General features: G+C 39.0%; 1 protein-coding gene across 2 annotated transcripts in view; it reads right to left on the bottom strand.

Moving 5' to 3' along the window:
• The window catches only part of LOC122827501 (cryptochrome-1-like), a 34382-nt gene extending 10517 nt beyond the window's left edge, over positions 1–23865 (bottom strand). Inside the window, exons 1-14 of one of the 2 annotated variants that reach the window (XM_044110514.1) lie at positions 23673–23865; positions 20180–20343; positions 14015–14123; positions 13292–13434; positions 12322–12506; positions 10396–10484; positions 9576–9716; positions 8304–8615; positions 7372–7523; positions 3234–3436; positions 2243–2347; positions 1997–2155; positions 927–1010; positions 451–578 (exon numbers count right to left, since the gene is read on the bottom strand). In XM_044110514.1, coding sequence (XP_043966449.1) covers positions 451–578; positions 927–1010; positions 1997–2155; positions 2243–2347; positions 3234–3436; positions 7372–7523; positions 8304–8615; positions 9576–9716; positions 10396–10484; positions 12322–12506; positions 13292–13434; positions 14015–14123; positions 20180–20337 — 1968 coding nt within the window. In that variant the 5' untranslated portion in view covers positions 20338–20343; positions 23673–23865. The remainder of the gene's footprint in view (positions 1–450; positions 579–926; positions 1011–1996; positions 2156–2242; positions 2348–3233; positions 3437–7371; positions 7524–8303; positions 8616–9575; positions 9717–10395; positions 10485–12321; positions 12507–13291; positions 13435–14014; positions 14124–20179; positions 20344–23672) is intronic. The other variant, XM_044110539.1, reaches the window with a different exon arrangement.
• Between the last annotated feature and the right edge of the window lie 3168 nt (positions 23866–27033).

Here is a 27033-nt window from a genome sequence, read left to right as displayed (position 1 = left end):
GAAAATAGATCCGTTCACTGATACTGCATCTTATAATCTGGTGCGTCTTATAGTCCAGAAAATACGGTAATTAGAACAGGATTTGGGTCACTTTCTTTCAAAACCCTTTCTACAATTAGACAAGTTTAATAAATGAAATAAAAGTTGATTTGTGAGCAAAAGTCTCCGATTAAACATGATGATTTTACCTTTTGCTAAAGCTCAGTTATAAAAAGAAACACTTCATGTTGTACTTTACATTTTATTTTTTCATTTTACTCCATCTGCATCAACGGGCCAAATTTGGATAATTTTTTAATTGCACTTTGGAAACCCCTGACGTACTTTTATTAAACGACTTTAAGACTTTTTAAGGCCTTAATTTTAGATACATTAATCTAATCCTGCATGTGTTTCTTGTACTTGGGAGGAAAAAGAAGTGGCGAGTTCTTCAGCACTTTGAGGGCTGACCTCTGCACTCTGTCTCTGCATTTTGTTCACAGAGCAGGACGCCGGCTCCTCTTCCCCCAACGCTTCCCGTTCCGACTCGCGCTCTCGCTTTCCCGTGATGCCGCTGCCCCTGGTGTGCAGGAAGAGGCCTGAAAGTCGCCGAGGGCAAGCAGAAAAACGGACATGAGAGGAATGAACTGGAGTGAACTCAGACAGGAGTTTCAGGAGCTCCACGTTTCAAATCGTTTCATCGGTTGATCAGTGAGTCATTAGGCTCTACGGAGGACTTTTACTGACACACTCATTCAAATTTGGCGTGTTGAAGCATGAACACAGAAAACACGCAGCAACAAGCTGCTACTGCAAATGTGTTGCCCCCTTGTGGCAGAGATGAGTACTTAGATTAGAATAATAATGTGTTTTTCTGATTGATATATAATTATTACATGAATGTTTTGTGAGTCTAAAAGAGAATGGTTTCTGCCCACAGCTCTCACCTGGGTGTTGAGGCACAGCAAACTCATGATAGAGTCGGCTGCTGGTGATGTTCTGGCTGGCGTCTGGCACTGAGTGGTATCCTGCTGGAGACACCACACAGTTTGTGCTTAATTAAAACATTCACAACAGGAAGTTCATTCATTTTGATGTATAAATTCAGAAATAATCTAGATTAGGACATAAAAGTAACTTGAAAGTGAAAACAATCATCAAAATCCAGGTTTGTGTAATGAAAAGACATTTTTCCTCCATAAATGTGACTTCTGCACAAATTAACAGAAAAACCCAACAAATCTGTCAGGAGGCAAAATATCTGTTATTTACCTGTATAAATAACAGATATTCTTGAAAAGGTTTGCACCTGAAACTTTTAAACACTTTATGATTCAGCATCTTTTCTTCCTGGGTAGAAGTAGAGCTGCACCAATCCGATATTAATAACTGAATCGGTTCCAATTCTGAAATAAATTCTGGATCGGGGATCGTGATAATGTGCTCAGTCCCTAAGGGCAGATCTATTCAGCCTAATTCTATGCTTTGTTATTTATCTTACATTATATTTAGAATTCCTAAGTTGCTTAATTTGGGCAGGTATTTCTTGAAAAAGAGTTTTAATCTCAGTGAGACACATCTGGTTAAACACAGGAAACAATTTCACTTTCTGAACCGTTTTAAGGAAAGTCATTTTCCTCTGGTGAAATCTCGTTTTCATGATTTGGACGAATATAATCCCCTCCTTATCTTTGAGGAGGTTTTGGATCAAAACTGAATAGTTTTTTGGAACTGGTCATAATTTCCTTCACTTTGACTGAAATCCCATTTGAAGAGACACAGGGCATAATGCTGCCACCTCCATGCCTCACAGTGGGTATTGTGCAGCATTATATAGACAAACCTTCTGGAACTGTGGCCAAAATGTTGGTTTTTATCAGAATTTAACACATTTTTTTCTGTTGTGCTTTGGGAAATCTTCGGCAGGCCGTCGTGATTTTTGCCACCTTCATTCAGACAAATAAAGGATAAAAACATGAAATTGAACAGGAAACACTCCTATCAGAAGTGTTCCTACCATGTTGCTGCTGATGTTGGCTCTGTGGCAATGTGTGAAGTCGCTGCTGTTGCTGTTGCCCAACGCTTCTGGGCCCCGTCTGCTCTTCGTTATCAAAGTTAAATAAAATGCTCCCGCTGCCGTTCCCTGTGGCCACCGAGCTTCCTGACACTCCAGGCACTGAAATAAGAGAAAAATGTCTTCAAACGAACCCTGATCAATAATAAAAACTCTGCACAGGTTACATTTTGTTCCTTGATCTCTTACAATGTGAATTGTTGCTGTTGGTCCCTGACTGCTGCTCTCCAGGAGAGTAGGCCATCATTCCTCCGTTTCCGTTCCCGTTTGTGGACGGGACAGAAGCTAACAGTCCTGGAAAACACAAACACACACTCCTGATCATCTTCAATATTTAAGAAATATTAAAAAAAGTTTAGTTTTTTTTTGTTTTTTTTGGAGAATATCTGTGTGTGTTCAATTATTGGACAACTATCAATGCGTGAAAATTATAACACAACTACATAAAACACAAAAATATTCCCATGTTTGTCCTTTTTTTATTAAAAATAGACAAAATAACATCAGAATGTACAAATAAGCATTTCTAGTAATATTGGATTTAACATTTTTCATGAGGAATGCCCACTTATTTCTCCATACACCAGAACATCGTGGTATTTGTTGTGTGTGATACTTTTTGTACCATGGCTGTACATAATGGTTAGCATTAGCTTCTGCTAACTCTTTTAGTGGAGCTAAGAGTCTTGTTGCTTTGTGGCTAGCTGTGCCCATCCCTGGCAGTAGCTACTGCCAGCCAATTTTAGAGCAAACATTTATTCTCCATGACAACCATGGTGACCACACTGGAAAAAATGTCTACCAGAAAAAGAAATCAAGATAAAAAAAAAAAGGGGGTTCAAAATATGTCGTCAGATTTGATGCCAAACACATTCATATAAATGGTGATTTTAGTTCAAAAATGGATTTTACATGACAACCATGGTGTCACTTTGAAAATGATCAGTAAAAAGGTTGAATTAAGTACGACACGTCACTAAAGGTGTAAATCTGCAATCAATGTGGCCGCCATCTTGAATTTTTTAGGGCTCCCCCCCAATAATCTGTACAAATGTAGGTTCTTGTATCCGCATGTGAAACATATTGTGCCATTTGTTGTGTGTGACACTTTTTAGATTTATTTTTTACAATGACTGTGCATTAAAACTTAAACAGCAGTGATTTGACTTCGTTTCCTCACCCAGGCCTCTGTATCGGCTCAGCTGCTGGTAGATCTGCTTCATCCTCTCGATGTTGAGCCGGCTGGCCTCCGCGTGGTGCACCATGGGTTTTGGGTAATGGACTCCGATGATACACTTGGCTGCCGCCTGAACGGACTCCGGGGCGTTCCAGGGGTCGTAGATGTACTTGGCGGGAAAACCTCGGAGGACAGGTAAGTACCGCCTGGAAGCACAAGACGACATTAGATGCTCTTGCTTTTGCCAAATGGGAAGTATCTTACTTAATAGTCAACAAAAATGTGTTTTAATGTAAGTTTTAAAGCTGTAAAAATGTATGAACACAGTTTTCTATTCGTCTGTGTTAAGAAAAATTAGTTTTATTTTGCCGTCCATCATTGTGCTCTAATTAATCGGAGCAGGCTGGCCATCATGCTTACAGGCTCCATGGAAAATAGCTGCTACAAAATGAGAGGTACAACCACAACACTGCACAGTAATGCTACGGTACAAGAGAGCTCAAGCAGAAAATCTTTTTCCTGAAGCCCATTTTTGAACATTTCTGGCACTGCAGTGAGATACGATGACAGTGCAGAGTGAGAACTGAAGCTCCAAACCTGATGGAAAACGAGGGGCTGTGGTCCTGAACACATTTACTGCGAGTTACCATGACAACAGCCACACCAGTAACAATAGGAAAAGTGTAATCCTCCAAGAGATGAAACCAAAAAAAATCAACTTCTCACAATAGTCACTGAGCTGCCAGGAGTCGCTCAGTGTGACAAAGAGAGGCCACCTACCTACTGGACTCGGTCCAACCTTACCTATTCCCAGGAGGGGAGACTGACAGGACACAAGGAGGGGGGGCGAGTGGAACTGCGCAGAGAGGGGTGGGGGCTGGTGTGGTCCGGCCCAGTGGGCCGACGCGCACACACGTGACGGACGACGCTCCGCTCGCTACGGAGATCGCACCATCACTCGAGAGAGAGAGAGAGACCACTGCCGATTGAGCAGAAGATGCTAGGAGACGTCTACTGTAACACGCGGTTAGAAAGCAGAGAGCATTGACCCCACCCACCCGCTGCCCTCCCCCCTCCCCGACCAGAGCAGGTGTATGCTGGGAAAATTCTGCCATCAAAAAAACAAACAAACAAAAAAAACCGGTTTTCTCGCTGAAAAGAAAAAGTTTGCTTGATTCCTTTGGTGTTTAAATGTTTCTGATGAATGCTCTTTAGAGGTGCACTGATTGCAGTTTTCTGGCCGATTGCCAATCTTTAAAAAGGCTCATACCAAATTAAATTTGTCTGACGTGGCGCTAAATGTAGCAAGAAAAATCGCTGCGTTGGTAACAGTGACTATTAACAGCAAACGATCGGACGACACCTGGTGGGCGGGGCTAACAGTCAAACCTCTCTAACAGGAGAGAAGAAGACAGCAGCTGGTTTTCAGACCTTTGCTGAGATAAATAAGATCGGCTTCACATGCAAGTAAGTATGGGCCCATCTCCAAACTACCAAAGTTGAGGAAATCGGCTCCAATGAATCGGCTGGTTGATAAAATCGGTGCACCCCTAATATTCTTTTTTAATAAAACATCTAAAACTCTGCCAGTCGTTAGAGGAAATATGCTCCAAACTCGTTGTCGATGACAGAAGTTTCCCATTATACCTCGCAGCTCCGCCCTCCCTCCCTCCAACCCTCATCCCCCATGATCAGACAGTGGTGGACTGAGAAAAGAGCTCACACATGCTCCCCGTCCCCCAGACTGTGGTGGTTAACTTTTAAGTGGTCAGCGGGCCCATAGCCCCCCTGCTGACTGTCTCCTCCACAGCACCACACTCTGGGCCGGCCCACTAGGGAGCCCCCTCATTTCACCAAAAAGGACCACAACCCTTTTGTCAGGAAGATCCGCGACCTGCTAGTAGCGAGCGGTCCTGGAAGGGAACAGCGGGTGGTGTTGGGGGCGGAGCCTACTCTTCCTACACCTTGTTTTTTAGGAAGGTAGCACACTGTGATACAAAGATTTACTTCTGCTGCTTTAGCTGAAATACTTTTTTTTAATCCAATAATTAGCTTAAGTTTTTTTTTTTATCAGATTGCAAAATATAATCAAAACAACAGGAAGAGAACAGAGAAACACAATGGCTGCTGGGTAGAAACTATTCACATTTACTAGAGTAACATTTTTTAAAAACTACTTTTATTTTTAATTATGCTGTACTTTTACTTGAGTGATTTTGTTCACTCACTTGGGTGTTTTTTTTATTATCACTGAACATATTTTAATAAAAAAATCACCAATAACACACACACCTGCAGTATTTCTTTAGGTTTTATATTTTTTTATTTGGAAACATTTCCTTTACCTAATTTTGTTATTTATGTGAATTACTGTCATTTCCATCATTATAATACCAAAATTTCTACTTAACTTTACATTTTGCTCCACCTGATTATGTAATTTTTAAATATCAAATGATTGAAACTTGATCACTCAGTACTTGAATAAACTTTTTATCAAATACTTTTTTACTCTTACTTCAGTAATTTCTACTTTTTACTTTTACTTTGTAAAAATATGTTGAAGTAGTTTTACTCTGAACAGTATGGGAACACTTATGCTAATGAGCTAATAATTATTTGTTTAGCACTTTTGCATTTTTGCAAACTTTGGAAACGTTTGGCACACCTTCCATCTCCTAGTTTTCAGGCAGTTAATGTTTGTTTTTCTTGTGTTTTTAGGATATAAAGCCGTGAGACTAAAAACTAAAATTCTTCTTATTATTACACATAAATGTAACGACTATCACAAAGTTTCTATTTAAGGTGCTCAAATGTTGTTTTTCTTGTGTTTTTGGGAATAAAAGAGGAATTTTTTGCATGTATTGCATTGAAAACAATTCTCGTATTAATCTTTACAACATTTGGGCGGCACCACAGTGTGATTCAGCCGGATGACCGAACCCACGTCTGTTTTCCAGCATACAGCCAGCCGCTGCTCCAGGCCCACCGGAACCAACAAGGCTGCATTCACCTAAGCAGAGCACCACTGAACATTTCACAAAGGGCTGGACGAGGGGCTTTGCCCAGCGCCTGGACAATGGACCGGCTCGCGTGGCACCGCGCAGGTAACGAGTACCAGCGCCACCCTGCGATGGCAGAGCTACAGCTGGTCCAACGCCTCTCCTTGCTACCCTCTGGGAAATGCTTCACAGAGCTCTACCTAACGAACGCAGGCAAGGCGACTGCATTTCCCTACCAAGCGGTCAGAGTCCCTTTTGACGAAATGAGACGCTACCGAGTCACAAACCTGCCCAGAGGGCGCCGCTGGGGCGTGAGCAAGTCCCGTCCCTCAGGGTTGCACAGGTAGAACCAGGACAAAACGGCCACCGATTTCTCAGCGGGATTTCCAACTTCTACCCCAGGCAGTCTGGAGCCGGGCGGCCCAGACTGCCCCTGGGAGGAAGGAGGGGGCTGGAGAACGGCCAATCAACTTAAAAGCAATCAGCTACAATCTACACAGGGGAGAGGGACAGCTGAACTTTTCCCCCAACTCCCCCATAAAGAAAACAGATGAGCCAAAAACACAAACACAGAGCTACATCCAGAAAAAAAGAGAGGAAATAATCTACGGCTCTGCAGTGAGTCATCTGCTAGCAACAGGTATGAACCTACTGATGTATGCGTGTTTCACCAACACTCACAAACAATTAAAAAGTACACTGAGAGAACTGAGGTTGTTAGAAAAGACATGCCTGACATCCCAAAGACTACAGTACTGAAGTTGGAACAGACGGAAAGATGGAATGATAGCAAAACAAGAAAACAGCAAAAGGTTTAAGGAGTCTTGTTCTATCTCATCACTTACCCAGAGGTCTGGAGGCCCCGCATTTATCCCCCCATCTCTCTCTCTTGCTACGTGCTTTAGCTGAATAGTTGCCTGATCTGAGCCTCATTTTATAAACTAAAGATAAAAAAGCAAGTCTAGAAAACTTTCCAAACATTTAGAGAAATAAATCTATTAATATGAGCTACATTTAAGGTCTTATTGCTTTCAGTAACCTAATAATATCTGGTTTATGGAGAGAGAGGGACGGCGGGAAGGAGGGCAGCATCCATGCGGTTGCAATCAGTTGTTGGCGATGACAGGAAAGGTACCCACCTGATGAAGTCCCCGTTGGGGTCGGTGCGCCGGCCGAAGCCCACGGGGCAGTAGCAGTGGAAAAACTGCTGAAAGAATGAACTGCAGGACAGCCACATCCAGCTGCCCGCGTTCACACTCCAGTCTGCGTCCAGCAGCAGCTCCTCGAAAACCTGAAGCAGCAAAATGTTTCTGAGTTCACCTCAGGAACTACAAGGTTCATTTCAATGGTTCTGGTATCAAAACAAAGGAACCACTTCAGAAAATACTCTGAAAATATAAAGTCAGTTTTTAGACGCCTAAAAACTGAGTTCATGCCAAAACAATGAAGCGTAGAAGTTTTGATGAGGGAAATGAAACGTAAACAGTTTCCAGGTTGACAGAAATGGATGTTTTAATATAGATCATCCTCACATCTTTGTACGGTTTCATTTTTTGTGGGAAAAAATTATTAAAGATCTAAGTGAAACTGTGAAGGCAGGAGTAAATTTATATTGGTTCAAAGAGTTTTTCATGTAGAGAGGTGATGATTATGTTTTAGGAATAGCAGAGTTTGGGTTTAAAGTATCATATTTACCTCAGCAAATGTCCATCTGACTGAGCTACACACCCACCAGCTCATGTTTACATGTCTGCAGTCAACAGTAATCGCCCCACTGTTACTCAGCAACTTTCTTGTATGTTTAGCAACATTTCAGACCAAAAAATTGGTCACTTTCAAAATCGGAATCGGCACATCAGGCGTTTTAAAGATTGTAATCGGTCAGTAGACAGCAATCATTGCACCTCTATCTGTTATGTGGATGTGCAATATGAATATAGTATTTCATATGTTTGGTACCTTGGGTTTCAGGAGTTAATGTTCGCAACATTTTTAATTCTAAGGGCTGAAGCTCTTCCGTCTTGATCCAAATAGTTCAGTGAAAACGGAGTTGGCCTTTTGCATTCCTCACCTTCATCCCTTCCTCCCAGCTGATCCACAGGTCTCCTCTGGTGAGGAAGCAGGCCACGGCGTGCCGGGCCAGGTGATGGATCCAGCCCTCCTGCCTCAGCTGAGTCATGATGGCGTCTATCCAGGGGAAGCCGGTCTTGGCCTCGGCCCACTTGGCGAGCGCCTCGGGGTTCTTGTCCCACGGGATGCGGACGCAGATGGGGTTTCCCTCCATCTTGTCGAAGCGCGGGTTGTTGGTCGCCGCGGTGTAGAAGAACTCGCGCCACAGTAGCTGTCCGTACAGCGAGAGCGGAGGAGAGCTGTTCTTTTTCACCTGGAGCCGTTTAAACACAGAGATGGAAGAAAACTGGTTATTAATGCTACTTGGTTTCCTGCAGTTTTACCTTAATTTTGGGTCCATTTAAACCAGCTAAGAACAACTGATGGCCATTGATTACTGCTTTGTTCCTTAGCTCAGGCTGTCGATGGCGATACACATTTAAAAATGAGATAATTTTCCCTAATTTAACTTAATTTGATTTAATAGTAAAATGGATTAAAACATCCAGTGGCTTTAACTAAAATCCACACAAGGGCCAAAATAAAGCAAGAGTGAAAAAATCCTGATCTTGTTGCTAAAAAAACATCAAAAGAACTAAATCTGAGAAGAAAAACAAAATTCATGCAAAATCAAGAGATTTCTTTTTTTTAGCACTAATGCATCATTGTGAGTGAGTTTACTGCAAATTTTCTGCAAAATAGTCAAGAAAATTGGGTTTAAGTGATTCTAACTCCCACCTGCAGGTGGCAGTATTTCTTATTGCTGCCTTATTAATTGAAATAAAGTTAAAAAGTCATATTTTTGTAATTTTTCCTCTTACTATACAATATTTTTTTATTTATTCTGTTTATATAAATATTGTATGTTCAATTTTTGTGAGTATATTTGCTGTTATTGCCTGTCACTTTGCTGCTGTTGCAAAGAAATTTCCCCATTTTGGGACAATAAATGATAATCGGGTTCTATTCTATTCTGTTCTTAAGAACAATTATTGCAAAACTCAATGCAAATATAAAATTATTTATTCTGAATGCATAAGAATCACAAAAACAATTGTGAAACCCTGGAGGGACTGATCAATTTGTTATTTAATTTATATTATTTAATTTTAAGACAAACTTATCGCCTGCTGACAGCTGATTGTTAACATACTAACAGTTTGTTAGCAGGTTTTATTAATGTATTTCAAATAAATCGGTCGTTACGGAGCGTGCTGTGAGTTTGGGGGCCGACCTTGCGGTAGAGGTCGGTGAGTTTGAAGTAGAAGAGGCGGCAGGAGAGGCAGCCGAAGCGCAGGTAGGGGCTGAGGCCGGTGGGGCTGGCCAGCAGCGAGTTGGCGTTCATCCGGGGACGCTCGAAGTTCGCCACCCACGCCTGGGCAGAGAGACAGGATGAACGGGAATAACGATGTGATGAGGCAGGTTTGGTCAACATCTGACAAAATCTCTTAAAACATCGTTTCTAAAATTGAGAAATTTCTGTCTAGTGTTTGATTAAATCCGTGAAAACATCTAACTTCTTACCAGATAAAGCAGAAATTACGGTTATTCAAACAATAATGTACCAGAAAAGGAGTAGATTCTCAGTAATGATTAATCTCAAAAACCTTCAAGATGAAATTTCTGAGTTCGAAAAGTAGAGAAAAAACCAGAAAGTTTTTGATTAATATTTTTAAAAAAAATTCTAGAAAATTTTTCACATTAATCTAAAAATTTCTTTGTTTTTTTTCTCCCAAACTTTTGGGAGGAAATTTACACCATTTTATATGCCCGATAGCTTATTGTTACGTCTATAAAATAAAGAAAAAAGTTGAACCTTTTCATGAGTAAAAAAAACACCAAGAAACAAAAAAAACAGGACAAAACCAATACAGAAATATCCAGGTGGTAGAAATTACTCTTTGAAAGTTTACTGTCAGAAACCGATTTATATATTTAGGTTTCATCAACTGGAGTGAGGATGTCACATTATCTTATTCAAATTTAAGCTAAAGAAATAAAGGATAAGTAATCACAAAGGTTCTGTAATCCTAACAGGAGGGTGTAATACTGACTTTTCTCTCCAGATGGCGCTCTATCCTAGTCAGAGCTTCAGTCTCTCCTCCAGGCCACACAGCTGAAGGGAGGCCCTCAGTGTCGAAACCTGAAAAATGTTCATTTAAATCACATTAATCAGAACATCCAGCATCCAAATGGCAGAAAGAATTATTTAGTTTTGTTGAATAAACAAAACTACAGTAAATTAAACACAACTGATCATTTAAATGACAGTTTTGAAGACTTTATTTTGTGAGTGGTTTGTTATTTTAACTGGATCCATTATTAAAAAAAACAAGTTTTACTCCCTGATCTCAGGATATCTGGAGACCAAAACGTTAAACCAAAATGATTAAAGAGTTGGACAAAAACCTAAAACTGCTGTGTGAAAAATCAAAGATAAAGGAAGTTATTTAGATGTAAATCAATGTAAAACAAACCTTATATTGAGGAAAAATCTAATTTTTAATAATGTCCAGGTGAGAACACAATTTTTTCAATAATAAAATTTCTATTTTTCTAACTTTATTTAAAATTGCTGGATAAATTCTGTACAAAACACTGAACTACGTCACTATGAATAAAAAACTGATCTTCTTTCTGTTAGAGCATCCGGGCGCAGCAAAGCTTGGTCATTTATTGCTGCAACATTACACTCCTAAATGCCGGTGAATCATCTGCAGAACAAACAGAGAGAGTTTTGAGCTCCGTTCTGAGTTAGAAATGAAGCGCAAACGGTTCTGAGCAGCAGGTGGCGCCGTTTCCCAGCAGATGGTGCCAGGATCTGGGATGGGACCGATCCTGGCACTCTGAACGGAAAACTTAACGGAGTCGGGATAAGCGGGCTAAACGTGGCCTGTGGTTCTTTTCAGGGATAAATCACAGCGTGAGGTAAAACCTGCAGAGCTAAACGTCCAGCTAAAGCTTAAGTGGCTCGTGGATCAGTGAAAGAGTCGGGCTGAGCAGGTGTGAACTGCAGATGGCTGCAGGCCGGCTAAATATATGAATGAACTGAAGGTCTGTGAATGGAAAGCAGGCATCTGGAAGGTTCCTCTAAGCAGCTAAATAATCCAATAGGAAAAGACTTTAAATAGAGAAACAGGACTGAAGGCGCTTAATGGTTTAATGAAGGAGAGACGTTTTGTTGCAGTCGCATCCAATTTTTACTTTTAAATGTTTACTAAATAAATATATACAACACTAGACAACCAGCAGTGTTCAAACCTTTTGGCCAAAATCATCAAAATGTCTGAAATTACAACAAAATTACAGTTTCTACAGTTTCTGCAATTATAAATCTGGAACAAACTTCCAGAAAACTGTAAAACAGCTGAAACACTGACTTCCTTTAAATCTCGACTAAAAACCCACTTGTTTAGAGTTGTATTTGAAACGTAATCAATTGCAAATTTATTGATGGAATCTGACCTGATGTTGTGTTTTTATTGTTGATTCTATGTTGCATTGTGTTTCTGTGTTTGATTTGATGTGAAGCATTTTGAAATGCCTTGCTGCTGAAATGTGCTATTTCAGCAGCAAGGCATGTGCTATAATGTGCTATAATAATAAAGTTTGTTTAGATTTGATTTGATAAATAATTCTAATTAAACAAGCAATGAAAAGAAGCAAAATCAATGTAGATCCAGCGCTAATAAAAAAAAAAAAAAAAATTATGGTATTAAAAGAAAGAAATGAGGTTCTCAAATTCTTTTGGGCTCAGATGAAAAAATAAAAACATTCTGCTGATCCTCAGCAGTGAGAACCAGATTTGGGTCACTCTCTCTTTAAAACTGCTTTCTGTTTCAAGCTAAATTTCATCAATAAAAGAAGATTTGGGTTTCCTGGAATATTTCTCAGTAGAAGTCAGTAAATAAATGTGATTCCCTTTATGGAACTAAAAATGAATGAGGAGAATGATGTATTTTGATGGTTTGTTTCCTCACCCAGCTCCTCCAGCGACGGGACGCCGTACTTTTCCCCGTGGTCCTCAGAGACGGGCGTGACGCAGCCGCCCATCAGCGCGTCCGACAGCGTCTCCACCGGCATCTCGGGCGGGTCCAGCCGGCTTATCAGCGTCTGGAAACGCTTGTAGGTGAGAGGAGGCTGTCCGCCGTTCAGCTCGATGATCCTTCAGACGGAGGAACGAAGAACAACAAACCGATTTACACAGAAGTTCAGAAGTTATAAAACCTGCTTTAAAAAGTTCTGCTCACATGTTCAGTGATTTTACTGCATTTAGAAAACAAAAATAAACATTTTTTTATCCATTAAGCAAAAGAAATCAACAGGATTGTGTTCCCTGAGTCCTCCCTGTCAGCTGGGAGATATTTGAGGGGTTTCAAGTCGTTCCATGGCATCTTACTGAGATCAACGTCTGGGATTTGACTAGGCCGATGATTTTCCGTTTTTATCTGCTTCTTGTTTTTGATTTTTTTTTCATGTTGCAAAGCAAAGATCTGGTTCAAACTAAGTTTATTTAAGAGATTATTTCACATTTACATACAAACTGATTGACGGGTACCAGTAGAACAACTCATTTCAAAATCTAAGAAAAGTTGGGCTTTTCTTAGAAATATTGTAATGATATTTGAGATCACTTACAATATTTTAATCCCACCTTAAGTAGGATTAAAATACGAGCATTTATTCATATTTATGGAAAATTTCTGCACCGGTTTCCGTATTTTAATTTTCTTTGTTTATATTGTTTGACATTTTCCACTATTGTTAAACTCAATATTAAATCTGAATATGTTTAAAAAAATAAAAATAAAAATACAGGCCGTCATCAGATGTCCTCTTTCTTTAATATGACTAGATTTGAACCTTTGATATTGAGCCACTTCAGGATTTTAATGTTTTATTACAGATAAATAACTAAGATTTTATTAGAAAAAAGACTCATTTTCTCACTTGTCCAGGTCGTAGAGTGTGTGTGATATCTTGACGATGACCTCCACCCCCGCCTCCATGGCCAGCTTCTTGATGGCGGCGTCCCGCTCCTTCCCGAACGGCTCCGAGTCGTACTCAAAGGTCAGCCGCGAAATCTTCCACTCCTGAGCCGCAGAGGTCACAAATCACAGAAAATCATGTCAATAAACTCTGTGTGTGTGTGTGTGTGTGTTAGTCGAACCGAAACCAGAACACAGACTGTGGGTTGACAAGCAAGAATGTGTAAGACCAGGGGTGTCCAAAGTGCGGCCCGAGGGCCATTAGTAGATCCAGATTTGGCCCGTTGATGCAAATGGAGTTTTAATTTCTAATTTTCTTACAATATAAAATGTAAAGTATAACAATAAGTGTTTTGAAATTCACAAAAATACCAAAAATAGAAATTGGACATTTTCTTTCTAGAAAACTTCTCTACTGAATCTCAGTTTCTGAATTTGTCTGGCAGACATTTATTTTTTAATATTATTTTACATCTACGATGGTCCTAGCACACAATCATAAAAATTTCTCAAAGTACCAATTTCGAGAAAACAAAAAGAAAATTGAGTTACTTTATTTGCCTGATTATAGTTTTTTTTTTTTTTACCTGCAACTAATTTTGACTCAACAACAATTTTGTGACAAAACGTTTGGACACCCCGGTGTTAGCGTTGGTGAAGAAGCGGCGTTTGCCTCGCTGCCGACCTTGAAGAGGCGCGGGAAAACGTTTGCTGGTTGGCCCCGGATGACAAAAAGGCGGGAGTTGAGTTTTCGGAGACTTGCGTCCAAATCCTCCAAACACTGGAGCAGAAACCTGGAGAGGAAAAACATTTCATTAACAACAGGAAGTATGATCCAGACCTGTGTAAAACATTTAAATCCCAACTTCACAACTAACAATAAAATGAATAATAAGAACTATTTAAGAGGTTTTTTAAGTAACTGCAATCAACAATGCAAAAACACAAAATCTTACCAAGTAATTTTGTTAGTACACTTGAAATGAGAGTATTTCTGAATTTGAATTGTGTTTTAAAAGTGGAGTATTTCATTTTGTGTAACCGTTGCTGCTCAGAATAGAGGACGAAAAGACGTCACTGCTGTTTCCATCCTGCAGCGCTGCACGGCGTCAGGGGTCAGGGGTCATGGTCAGTGGGTCAGAGGATGAAGGTTTCCAGGAATCTGACTGGGCCCAACACATTTCTCTGCAGGTCCACATCCTCTGCTCTAGTTAAACTAAACACTAAATTTTGACCAAGGAAAAGATCCTGGAAAACTGAACCTTAAAACGACAAAAACACTAAATCTTACCAAACATTTCTCATCTTCTTTCTATAATAATTTGTTTTATTACACTTGAAATAAAACAAAACAAAATTTTAAGAGCTTGTTTTAAGGTAACAATTCCTTAATACTGATGAAGTACTAGTTCCACTCATTTTTCTATAAAAGTTGCTTTTTAGTTAGTTTTGTTTTATTAAGTGTACTAATAGAGTTACACTAAAAACTAGACAAGAAATACTAGGTATGATTTTATTTTTTTGTTGTCCGTCTCTACAGCTACTGTGCTTTAGTTAGTCGATATTTTATATTCAGAGGTCGGTAGAGTATACATTGTACTCACTACTTCAACATATCTTTCAACAAGGAAAGCAGAAAAAATAAAAAGTAGCCGCCCAAGAAATTACTCAAGTAAGAGTAAAAATGTATTTGGTAAAAAGTCTCCTCAAGAACTGATAACCGATCGATTATTAAATATATAAGGTTAAGTGGAAACTTTAGTATTTTAAAGGACGAAAATCACAACAATTCATAAAAGTAAGAAAACATGGCGCCAGCCGTTTGGACGGAAACAGAGCCGGCAGCTGCGTGGCGTTCAGCTAACTTCTGCTGCTTCCTGTCCAACTCCTGGCCTAATCACTGAACCCGAGCAGCCGCAGCTCTCAGCTAAAGCTCCGTTTGTTCCCAATCCTCACGCAGACAGACAGACAGAGCTGCGAGACAAAGCAGTGCACACAATAAGGCACGTGGCAGCCTGCTCATGAGCCGGACGACGGGGCCGTCACACGGGCTGTCTGCTCACCATGTAGGGCAGCAGATAAACCTTTCAAAAACGGTCATTCAAGTCGAGAATCTGCCCTAATAAAACTGATATTATGTATTCATGTACAAGCATTTTAGGTTTTGTAATTTTGACCCAACAGTGTTGTGAAAAAGTAAAACCTTGCTCTGACACTAACCTAGAAACCTCTGCTTTTTAGGACAGGATACTCGCTGTCTGCGTCAGTTGATTCAGAGCGATGACGCAAATGGTTTGATGGCTGCACCAAAGCGAACAAGCACACAAAAAACTGCAACATCGAACACAACAAGAGTTTATAAACCACTGCAACACTTTAAAGATCTGCTGTTGTTGCATCAACCTTCCAGACCTCCCAGGTCTTCTGCCTCTGGTCTGACCTGCATCCCCACAACCAAACATGACCAGCAGCTTTCAGATTCTATGCACCACAAATCTGGAACAAACTTCCAGAAAACTGCAAAACAGCCGAAACACTGAGTTTTATTAAATCAAGACTGAAAACCCAGCTGGTTAGAGTTGCTTTGGAAACATTATAAATGTAACTCTGATATGTATGATTTCAAAATATTATGTTTGTTCAATTATTGACTGTGTAGTGTTTTCTTTTGAACTTTATAATTTTATGGTTTTTATTATGTAAAGCACATTGAACCGCCTTGCTGCTCAACTGTGAAACAGAAACAGATCAAGAAATTCTATCATTTTAAATGAAACATAACTTAACATAACTTTTACAAGTCTGAGTTTAAAGGCACACAATGGGACACACAATATCCAACTATCTGTGGACTTGGTCTAACCTGCACTTTGAGTGAATTATGGATAAAAAATAACTATCAACATGGTGGAATGTGTCATGTCTTCTGGGTCAGCTGAGGTTGTGTTTACATCATTGTGAAACCTGAGAGGAGTGTTTACTTTTCTTAAAGTGTTATGAAGGGAAATCTAAATATTCTAGGCATTTTTCTTTTTTAAAAATCAGTTCTCATGAGCCGATATGAATTCATGAATTACAGGGATGCATCTGTGTCTACCTGGTTTCTAAGAGTGTTTGCATGGCTGCATAAACATTAACAACCGTTAATGTTGACGCTCAGGAGCATCGAACCGAGCTTCCCTGTTTAACGGCCTTTCTGTGTTTTTAATGTGTGTGTGCAGTTTTGTTTCCACCTTATATAAACATTATGGCCTACATCTGTTGCAGCGGACACACACACACACACACACAGCTTCGGCTGCACCATAACACGATCCTTTAGCCTAGTAACCTCATTCACACGCCCACACACACGCGCACACACGCACATTGCGACTGAACAGTGACTGAACGGAAACCGGAAGGTTTTGGTTTCAGGTTTCCTGATAAAATTTCAACTATAATCACTTAAATCTTTTATTTAAAAACCCCCCAAAAAAACAAAAAAAACAACAAACATTTGAACTAACAGAAACAAAGAAAAGTTTAGCATAAAGCAACTTTGACTAAAGCTGTTTTAAAATAGTTAACATTAAAATTAAGACATAAAAAACCATTCATTTAGCAAAAGTAGAAAGAAGTTCAGTGGTTGTGAAAATAAGGGTCGAGGTCCTATAGTGGGCTGGGAAAAGCCCAGTTTTGGGTCGTATTTCAAATATACAAGAAATAATCTTTTTTTTTTGTTATAATTGTAAAGAGATTTAAACAAAGAAAACCTGATTATAAAAAAGAAATCCTTGTTTTTTTAGAGACCTTACAAAATCATCTCCTGTGGAAATGATCCACCCAACAATACAATGTAATATTTATTGGTTGTTTCATAATCGGTGGGTTTATGACGTTTTTATGATCTAAAGCACTTTGACCTGCTTTACTGCTGAAATAAACTTGACTAGACAAGCTTGGCACAACAGGCCAAACTGGTTTGGTAGATTTCTCATTTCAATAAGCAAAACAAGTATCTGAAAAATTTTAATAACACAAAAAAGGGGAAAAATCTGTAAAGGAAAGAAACATGAAGGTATTTTATCTGAACTTCTGATTCTGGCTCCCTGGATGAACTGAAACCTGATTCATGAAGACGACCTGTTGCTCTCCAAACGGAGGACGCAGCCCTGCATTCCTGCTGATGATGAACGGCGACGTGTTCTTCTTTGTGCTAGCGTTGGTTACGAGCAGATCACAGAGCCAAACCTGCTTTTATCTGCACCTCCACCCCAAGAAATACCGGTTGGGTAACGGGCCACACAGGAAGATCTCGTCACAAGTAGGTCACGATCACATAACCGCTTCCTGCGCTGACACACTGGCCTACATTACCTTCAAAGATTTCACCTACATTTCTCCTTTGATTGGAAAAACTTCTAATTATTTACACTTCAGGTGTAGAAGCTGAAGTGTAAATAGACTATTATTCTAACACAATAGTCCTTATGTTAGAATAATAGAGACCAGAGAGATAATAAGGGTAAAACCTCCATCTGTCTATTATGACCCTGCAGATCAGTTTCCTGTTGTTTGCGGGAGTTTTGTTTTTCAGATTTGAGAAGCTGCTGGACAAACATGTGCAGGCATCAGTGGGGTTATCAGGAAAGCCTCCTAAATAAGATGTTTTCATTCAAAACAAAGTGACTAAATAAAACCTGGTCCCATCTTTAACCCTCAACCTGGAGACAGAGTTAGAGAGCATTGAAATAAAATCACCAGCGCTAATTGGATGACGGTTTGCCAGGTGTCAGGGCAGCTGTGCACGTTTCAGAGGGTGTGCTTACTTTTAAAGCTGCTCTGTGAGTCTAAAACACGTGTCAGGAAAGATCTGTGCTCTAATACCTCCACTGGGACAAAATTAGGGATGCACTGATCCACTTCTGGTACCGATATCTCAGGTTTAGAACCAGCCGATACCGATCTGATACAGAAAAACAGCTGACCTGGCTGTAAATGTTTATTTGTTTAAACAAATGTACTGAAATACTAATGAACTTGACACCTCTGCACCAGTTCAGCCCTCTTAGACACACAAAATCTCTTCACAAACATGGAAAAACAACCAAACTTTAATTTGCTGAGTGTAATCAAGGAGAATAACAAAGTGGCAAAAACTATAATGTAAAATAAATAATAAAATGTAGAATTAGACTGAATAGATCAGAAACACTGTCACTAATACCTGATCTAGAGTTTTTTTGATCCAGATAATAATATTGGATCATTATTATCCTCTTATGCCATCATAAGAGGATAAACATGCTATGCTGCTAATAATATAAAAATGTAACATAACTGCTGATTTCTTTATAATTACTGGAGTTGAAACCTAAAATAAATGCATTTCAATCTTAAGTGGTGTTGAAATCCGCCGTTTCCTGCAGGAACTGCTGGATTTCTAGACCCAGACGAACGCCGAGTCAAAAGCTTTCTTCTGCAATGAGCTAAAAACAAACCAAAGCAGGCCAGTGAGCAGCGCCTCAGCGCCAACACGCTTCCCCTGAACTCGGCCCAAAGAGACGCAGCTTTAAGTTTCAAACAACTGGACTCAGGTGGGTTCCCGTCGATCCTGAAAGGTAGATGTGCTCTCCTCAGGCAGACACTGACCCTCATGTCCGCCTGCAGACTGACCTGCACCAGGGGATTATGGGAAAGCAGATTTAAACCAAAGGGCACCTTGTGGCTGTGGAGCCACTGAGTGCTCTCCTCCAGCTCACAACTCTTAACTTTGAATATTATTTTGCATTTTTTGCAAATAAAAATTGAATGAAACTAGAAAAATCTGTGTTCTGAAAACATGCTTACATATTCTTTAGCGCCTTAAAAAAATCCACCATACCTAAAGCACTAAAAGCAATACAGATCTAAAATATTAATTTCAGTAATTTAGGCAAAAAGTAAACTTTTCAGATTTGTTTCAGATCTCTGGAAAAAAGTGAAATGAAGCTTTAAAAGCAGATAAATGCTGACATCATGCTGCAGGGTGCAGAACTGCAGCTGCCTGGAGGAAAGTCCTCCTGTTCAGGATTCCCAGATTAAATTATCCGTCCTTGTTTTTACACCCAGTCAGAGCAAAAATCCTCTCAAAGTTTGGCTCAGGTTCCAGCTAAGAGAAGGAATGACAACAATAATAGACGAGACTGAGAGTGAAGCTACAATCTTTGTTTAATGAACCAAAACAATAAAACTTAGAAAGTGTTAATAATGCTCTGACGGAATAATCCTGAAATCCCCACTTGGGTTTAACTTTTACTTCTACTGAATTAGATCAGTTTAATTTGTTGAATTAAGAACATTTTACACAAGTGAATCTGTATTGGTTGGAAGTTTTTGAAGAGAAAATCAGAATCAGCAGATCAGACATCAAACCATCAGAAATCAAAGAATTACAAAAGATATTTATGAACCAACCAGCTGATTCCAAAGATTTCAGAGGGACGGTCGTTTCTGTTGACCGTACAAAACAAAACTGACATGATTGATTCTAGCTTTCCTAACTGCCTGAACTTTGATTTAACTAGACCGATTTCCTCATTTACACCAATCATGTGTTAGCAATGGAAGGAAAACTTGATCTGTTTTCCTTGGGAGCTAAAGATGAAGAAATGATACTTCTGAGAAGAATACATTTTAGAAATTCACACATATTCTCCAACAGAAAACATCCAGAGTTAATGGTGCTTCACTTCCGTTTCTTAACTTAAGATTCAAAAGCACAAATAAAAATATTAGCAGTGAGTCAAACTTGTTAAACTTTCCTTTATTCCACAGTGAGGAGCTACAGACTGAATAGTTCGGAGCCAAACTCAGAGAATCGTCTTACCTCCACCTGTTGACCCCGACGTTAGACGAGCCTGCGAACCACGGGTCCAGGAAGTAAACGCAGCGCACGGTGCCAGCCCCCCGCACCGCCTCCCGCAGTGCCGGATTGTCGTGGAGGCGCAGTCCCTTACGGAACCAGTGGATGGAATTTGGGGCCATCGTGTTCTGTAAAGGACGAGTAGAAAATAGTAAATAATCAAACATCAGGAGCTTTCAGGGCAAACAATCTGGATTTGAATGCAGCTTTTAACCAGGTCTCATTATTTTGCGTCCAAACATCAGTTTTCTGGATCAGTAGGTGGTTGTCTGAGAGCTGCAGCTGCACACAAAGCCACAGCCGAGCAGGACAGAAAGGAAGCCGCAGGAACCGCAGAAAACCTCTTCCCATCATCAATCCTCCTTCTGATTGGTTGGGAATGTGGGAAACAATTTGTCCAGAAAATAAAAGTGCAAGTAGGTCTTTCACAATAAGCAATAAATTAATGAATCGCATTATAAATTAAAACAAACTTAATAATTTCTATTTGCATGATTTATATTTTTTTTCTTTCTGTCAAAAGTCTTCAGTCTGGTGCTCTAATTTCAACTAGTCCTTTATTTGAAGGATAATTCTGTTTACTTCAGAATTCATTTTATTTGCCCTTCCTGTTTTGTTTAAACATTTTGGATATTTAAAATGTTTTCCAGTTCCAAAGTTAAATGTTAATTAGGATTTAAAGTTTGAGAATGCTTTCTTGCATAATTTTGCCACCCCCTGTATATCACTTGAAAATAATCTCAAAACAACATTATTGTTATTACAATAAGGTCTGGCACAATTTATCCTCCAGCAAAATTATTATGACAGGCTTAGGTGCAAGATAAGTTACTAAAATAAGAACTCTGACTTGGCTGCAGATTCACAATGTTTTTCTAAAACTCGAGTCTTTCTGTTGGCGGAGGACGGCAGGCGTAGGAAAGCTGTTTATTCACTCAGCTGGCTTTGATACAAACACAAAGATGCGTCGCCTCCGCCTTTTTTTCAGTGCATCTATGAACACAGTTAAAACTCAAGCTGTTATTTTTCCCGTTTGACCAAAGGCTCCGGCGCCTGAGACTCCAGAGTGGAAACCGGAAGCTGAACGGCTGAAGGAAGACGAGCAGAGCGTCCCTGGCAGACGAACGGCTGCTAATTAGAAGAGGCTCATCCGCTGCAGAGCAAGCTGCCGTTTGGCCTGCAGCCTCTTTCACCGGCTTGTTTTCTGAATGGAAGAATCAGAAAATCCTCCACTGGCCAGCTGGAAGAAGAACCGTTTGCTCATCGTTCTTTGAGATGTGGGGGATCTTTTTCTCTAGCAGGAGCCAAAAAGAACTGAATTTACAGAAGTAGATTCTCATGCTATGGTTGCAAAACTAAGACTATTTTAAGCTATTAACACATTATGATGTTCATTTTTAAAATAAATATAGTTTAGTTATTTACTGACTGTTTATTTTTTCACAATGGGAACCAAGTTGTGGGTTCAAATCTCAGCCTGCGTAGAGTGTAGATGTTCTCCGGATGCATGGATGTGTTTTCCTACAACATGACTTTGGGTAATAAAATATTCTAAATAACCTTTAAGGCTGCAGGTTGTTTGTCCTGTGTCTAAATTAGGTGACCAATCACCAGGAGCCTCATTAATTTTTCTTGTCCCCGATTGGTTGTAACCCGCGGCGATATGGAAAACCATACATGTTAGCTTCTGTGCTAAGATGGTTTCCACTGTACGTTTTAAAGCACATTAAAACTAGTGTTAAACTAGTTCACACACTCTGCTTAATGCATTTAATCCAATAATTAATCCATTATCTTTTTTATGTAAAAACTGCCATCTTGCTTCATGGTTTAAAAACTCTTACACTCAAGTATAAAAACTTATACTCCTAATCAAGTTAACTCCTACTGTTAAGATACAAACTCCAAAATTATAGAAACAACTAAATTTAGTTTAGAAAGTTTCAGGTAAAAAACTGCAGAAGGTCACATTTACATGACATTCCCCCTAATGAAGCCATGGGCTTACCTTTTCATTTATTACTCATATACCAACAATCATAACTCATAAACATGTTTCAGCTTTCCTTCGATCACACATTCAGTCATTTCCAGTGAGTAAGTGACAGAGGATTGATGCGTTAGTATGTTACAAGAGGAAAACATGGAGAATGAGTGTTAAAGAGTAATTCTGTGAGGATCCACACAGCCAGGCGGTGGCAACAAGTGGCCGGATTTCACATCTATCCTAACTGCATCAATTCAATTCACTCCAAATTAATCACACTTCTGACAAAAAAGAAATCCCAAGACACTTCATGAGAGAAAAATGGGTGGGAATTAAATCCAATTCACTTTAAATCAACTTCTCCTCACACCAAGTCCATTGAATTCAATACAACACAGACACATTCATGTACAGATCGAATTTATCAATCCAACTTATTCCAAATCAGTCTAATGCGGCCAAAATCCAATAATAAATTATAGTTTCACACTCAAAGTATATCCAATCAGATTTATTTTGGACACAATTCAATGTAATAGAACCAGTTCACATCCAATTTCGTCCAATTTATTTCAGTGCAACACAATTAAGATTCAGATTCAAATCAAATTAAATGAAACTTTGTTCTTTTCAATCCACATTACTCCAATACAGTTTAGATAAATACAGATTCAATGAAATATGTGCAAAAATTAATCAATTATGTTACAATTAAAAATAACAAGACAATGGAGCACTTTAACAGCAAACACTTAACTAAATGTAATAAACCTTAACAAATAATATTAACACAAGAATGACAGCAAATATCATGCAAATTAATGAATGAAACAATACTATTATCAAAGTTATAAAAAAAGAGAAACATTTTGTTTATGCGCAACTATTTACTGCTTTTTATACTAGAAACAGGACCCTGATAAAAAGGTGCTGGGTTATTCTATTCAATAATAATTGAAAATTTAATTTTGCAATATATATTTGGGATTATTTATATCAAAAGATATTGCACTAATACCCTATAAAATACATTCTAGTGTAATAGTTTGGTTAGAATTAATTGAATGGTTATCATCTTGTGATAAATCTTATAAAAGTCAAAAATCTGCGTTCTGTTTATAAAAACAGACGCTTTCTTTCTAAAGTATCAGGTCAGCGACTGCGACTTCTCCAGATGGAAATTAGGTCACATCGTCTGTCTGAATGGGGCCTGACATGCTGCAGAACACCTCATATGAACTCAAAAATTTATATTTATATAATGTTAAGAACATACAAATTCTTAATTTCTCATTTTGGCCTCAAGTAGTTGAAGACAAATATAAAATTAAGCAGGAGGAAGTTTACTTGTCTGCTAGGAAAGACCAAAACGGGGTCACCGGAGCGGAGTTTATGTAACCTGCGCGGCGCTGTTTCTACCACTTTAGATTAAAATGAAACACACAAGGCACGAATAAAGCCTCGCTATACCTTGTGCTGGCTTCCCGGGAGTGATGTTTATCTCAAGCCCAGAGAAAGAAGCATTTCTTCGGTCCTGTAGGAGTCCGGATCAGCGATGGGTATCGGGTACGTGCCAGCAGCCTCTGCCCGAGAATCCCTCTGTGTTCCTCCTGTGCCCTACTACTGTAACGTGTTTCATAACAGATGAAGCTACTGCGCATGTTCGGAGCGATATATATGCCGGCTTTATGTTGCATTCACTGTCCAAGGGTTTTCACGTAAACAAGCGTTTTTTTTCTAATCCTCTCCACTCAGTACACCATGTTTAAGAATAAGCTATAGAAATTAAGAACAAATATGAAATCTTATTCATTCGATATTAAATAATCAAGTTTGTGTACATACTTTAGCTTTTAGATGTTAAGCAACTCTGTAAAACATGTCATTATTTTGTCGGTTAAAGCTGTTATTATCAGAACAAATTTGAAGAAACACTATTATGAATACTAATTGGGCAAAATCTTTTTTGTCTGTCCGTCTGACCATTTGTTTTTTGTTTATTGAGAATTAATATCTGCGACTCATTTAAAACATCCAATGATTCCTATGTCAGTAAAGGCAACACCAAACGTGAACTCAGACGTGTTTCCGAGGCGGACAACCCCATTGGTCGGTATGTTGTCACGTGTATGATGTCAGTCACGTTTAAGAGGCATGGAATTGCGGAAGTTCCTTCTCTGTAGTTGTGAATGGTTGAGTCGTTTAATTGGGAATCTTGATAGCAAATAAATAACTAAATAAAGCAGGTGAATATTCATGTAAATATATCTATTGTGTAGTGTATGCACTGACACTGAAAGAAAAAATATTCCAGAGAACTCTAGCAATATAAAAATATAAGTACCGTACATTTTACTCAATTTATTTACTTAAGTGTATTTAGCACAAAACGCTTCTTAATTCTATGGGTGCCGAATTACAGTGTATGTTGATCAGAAAAATGAAATATTCACATGGAGATTCTGTGATGAAGCTTACAATACATTTGAAAATAGAGATGCACAATAATTACAAAACACATTATAATAATAACCAATAATTATAAAAATATAGATAAATAATAACAGTAATGATAATGCAGTGTGGAAATACAAAAGGTTAATTGGTCTCAATAACCAAACTTAGTGGGCGCAATTATAAAAGTGGTGGAAGTATAAAGATGACATCCCTACTACCGCTTACAATAGTAGTAATACTACCAATTAGATCACAGGTGTCAAAATCCAGTCCTCCAGTCGCTGTCCTACAGTTTTTAGATGTGCCACAGGTACAAAACACTGGAATGAAATGGCTTCATTACCTCCTCCTGGTGTAGATCAGTTCTCCAGAGTCTTAATGACCTAATTATTCTATTCAGGTGGTGCAGCAGGGGCACATCTAAACGTTGCAGGACAGTGGCCCTGGAGGACTGGAGTTTGACACCCCTGAATTTGAATATTTTTAAACAAGTTCTGTGAAAAAATTAAAAACTGCATTTAATTTTTTTTTCTTTGCAGTTGATAACAAAAACAAAAAGAAAACTTTATGGAGACACTTTCCTGAAGTTGGTAAGAGAGTTATTTTTGTAGGGAACATGGACTGAAATGCCACTCGGAGATGAAGAAGCCATCACTCCAAAGATAATATTAAAAGGCAGATTAAAATCTGGACTTCCACATGGGAGCCAAGACTCTAATGAAACTACAATAAAGTGTTTGGCCATCGTGACCTTCGTTATATTGGAAAGAAAGATAAATCAAAATAAATGAAGAAAGTAATATAAAATATAACTAAAACTAGGTCTTATTGTTTTGTCATTTAGCAAATATCATTAAAAGACAGGAAAAAGCAAGATGTGTTTGAACAATTTCCAAAAAATGTTCTAATTATAACAGGGAAGTCCAAACCTTTTGTCAAGTGGGCCAATATAACTTTATCTTTAAAAACATATATATCCAAAATTTTGTGTTTTATCCACTGACATACTAAGCACAAGCCATTCTAATTAAACAAAAAAGATTTTTTTTTTGTGGGAACTGGGTCATAGATCCAAAACCTCAAATGATTTTTCTTTGTTACAAAAGGCCTCCAGATTGCTCAATATTTTGGGCTCGATTTGAAGAAAACTGGAGTTATATTTCTTCTATTCTCAGCAATAAAATCAGGATCTAGGTCAGTCTTCATTTGAAAACACTTGCTGTATTCAGCCAAATTTGGGTGCACCAATTAGAAGCAGATTTGGGTGCACCAACATGTACTTAAGAGTATATGTTAATGAGCCAATGTAGTTCTAAATAACATGAAAACAGAAGGAAACAAGAAAGCTTGGAAAAGTTGATCACTGAATTGTGTCTAACATTTTTAGTAGATTTTGATTTAAAAGTCCTAGTTTTGTCCTAATTTACAAATTTATTCCTGAAATGTGGCCACAAAAAGTCAGTCTGGGGGCTGCAAATGGCCCCCAGGCCTTACGTTGAACATCCTGGCTCTATAAGCTTCTAGTTATTCACACCAAATTATAGAAACATATTGACAGTGAGATATGTGGGAGGTTTGCTGTTCATGACTTCTTCTTTTCCATATTTTTTATAGTCTTGCCCACAAAGCTCATTATACGTTCCACATGCACAAATGAATGGAAAATTACCTAAAACTGCCTTCTAAAAATAATAATAAGTACAAATAAAATTGATATAACATGTTCTTTTGTTGGTACATCGCAGTAGAAGCCTAATAAGGCCGTTTTAATTAGCTTCTGGAATGAACGTAGGGCAGCCTGTCCAGTTTATTTCTGTCTGCTGGACCCGGTCCAGTTCTTTTTCCTCTTTGTTTCTGCAGTCTGTTTGCTCGCCCTGGTTCATGCTCTCTGTTTCTGCCAGTCAGCAGATGGTCTGGTGAGGAGTGCCAACACAAACAGTCGCTGCTTACGACACTGTCATCAGATACGGCGTCATCTAATGTGCGCATCCCCGTCAAACTGCGTGAATATTCACCAAAATATGATACAGGATATCAGGAAGAGAGATAATACATCAGAATGTGTACCACAGAAGAAGAAAGCAGGAAAAAAGAAAACAGAACATTATTTACCATCTTTTCTAATCAGAAATCTCAGCTGTATGTTTGTGTATGTTTGTGTCATGAACTCTGGTTCAGTTGGTGGTTTTGTTGTGTTTCTCCTGGTGGGTCATTGGTTGGAGACGGAGAGCGGCCTCCCTCTCTGAAGGTGTTCCTGCCGTGCTGACGTCTTGTCTCAGGGTCATGCAGCGTGCTGATGTCAGCACCTTGGGCTCAGCAAATTCTTTTCCAGGAATGCCCTCATATGTTGCTGCATCTGATATTTTCTTCCACT

This window comes from Gambusia affinis, linkage group LG01 (genome assembly GCF_019740435.1).
Source record: "Gambusia affinis linkage group LG01, SWU_Gaff_1.0, whole genome shotgun sequence".
NCBI classification, from domain to species: Eukaryota; Metazoa; Chordata; class Actinopteri; order Cyprinodontiformes; family Poeciliidae; genus Gambusia; species Gambusia affinis.
Note: the sequence above shows the minus strand (reverse complement) of the source record. Positions and strands in the feature narration are given on the sequence as shown.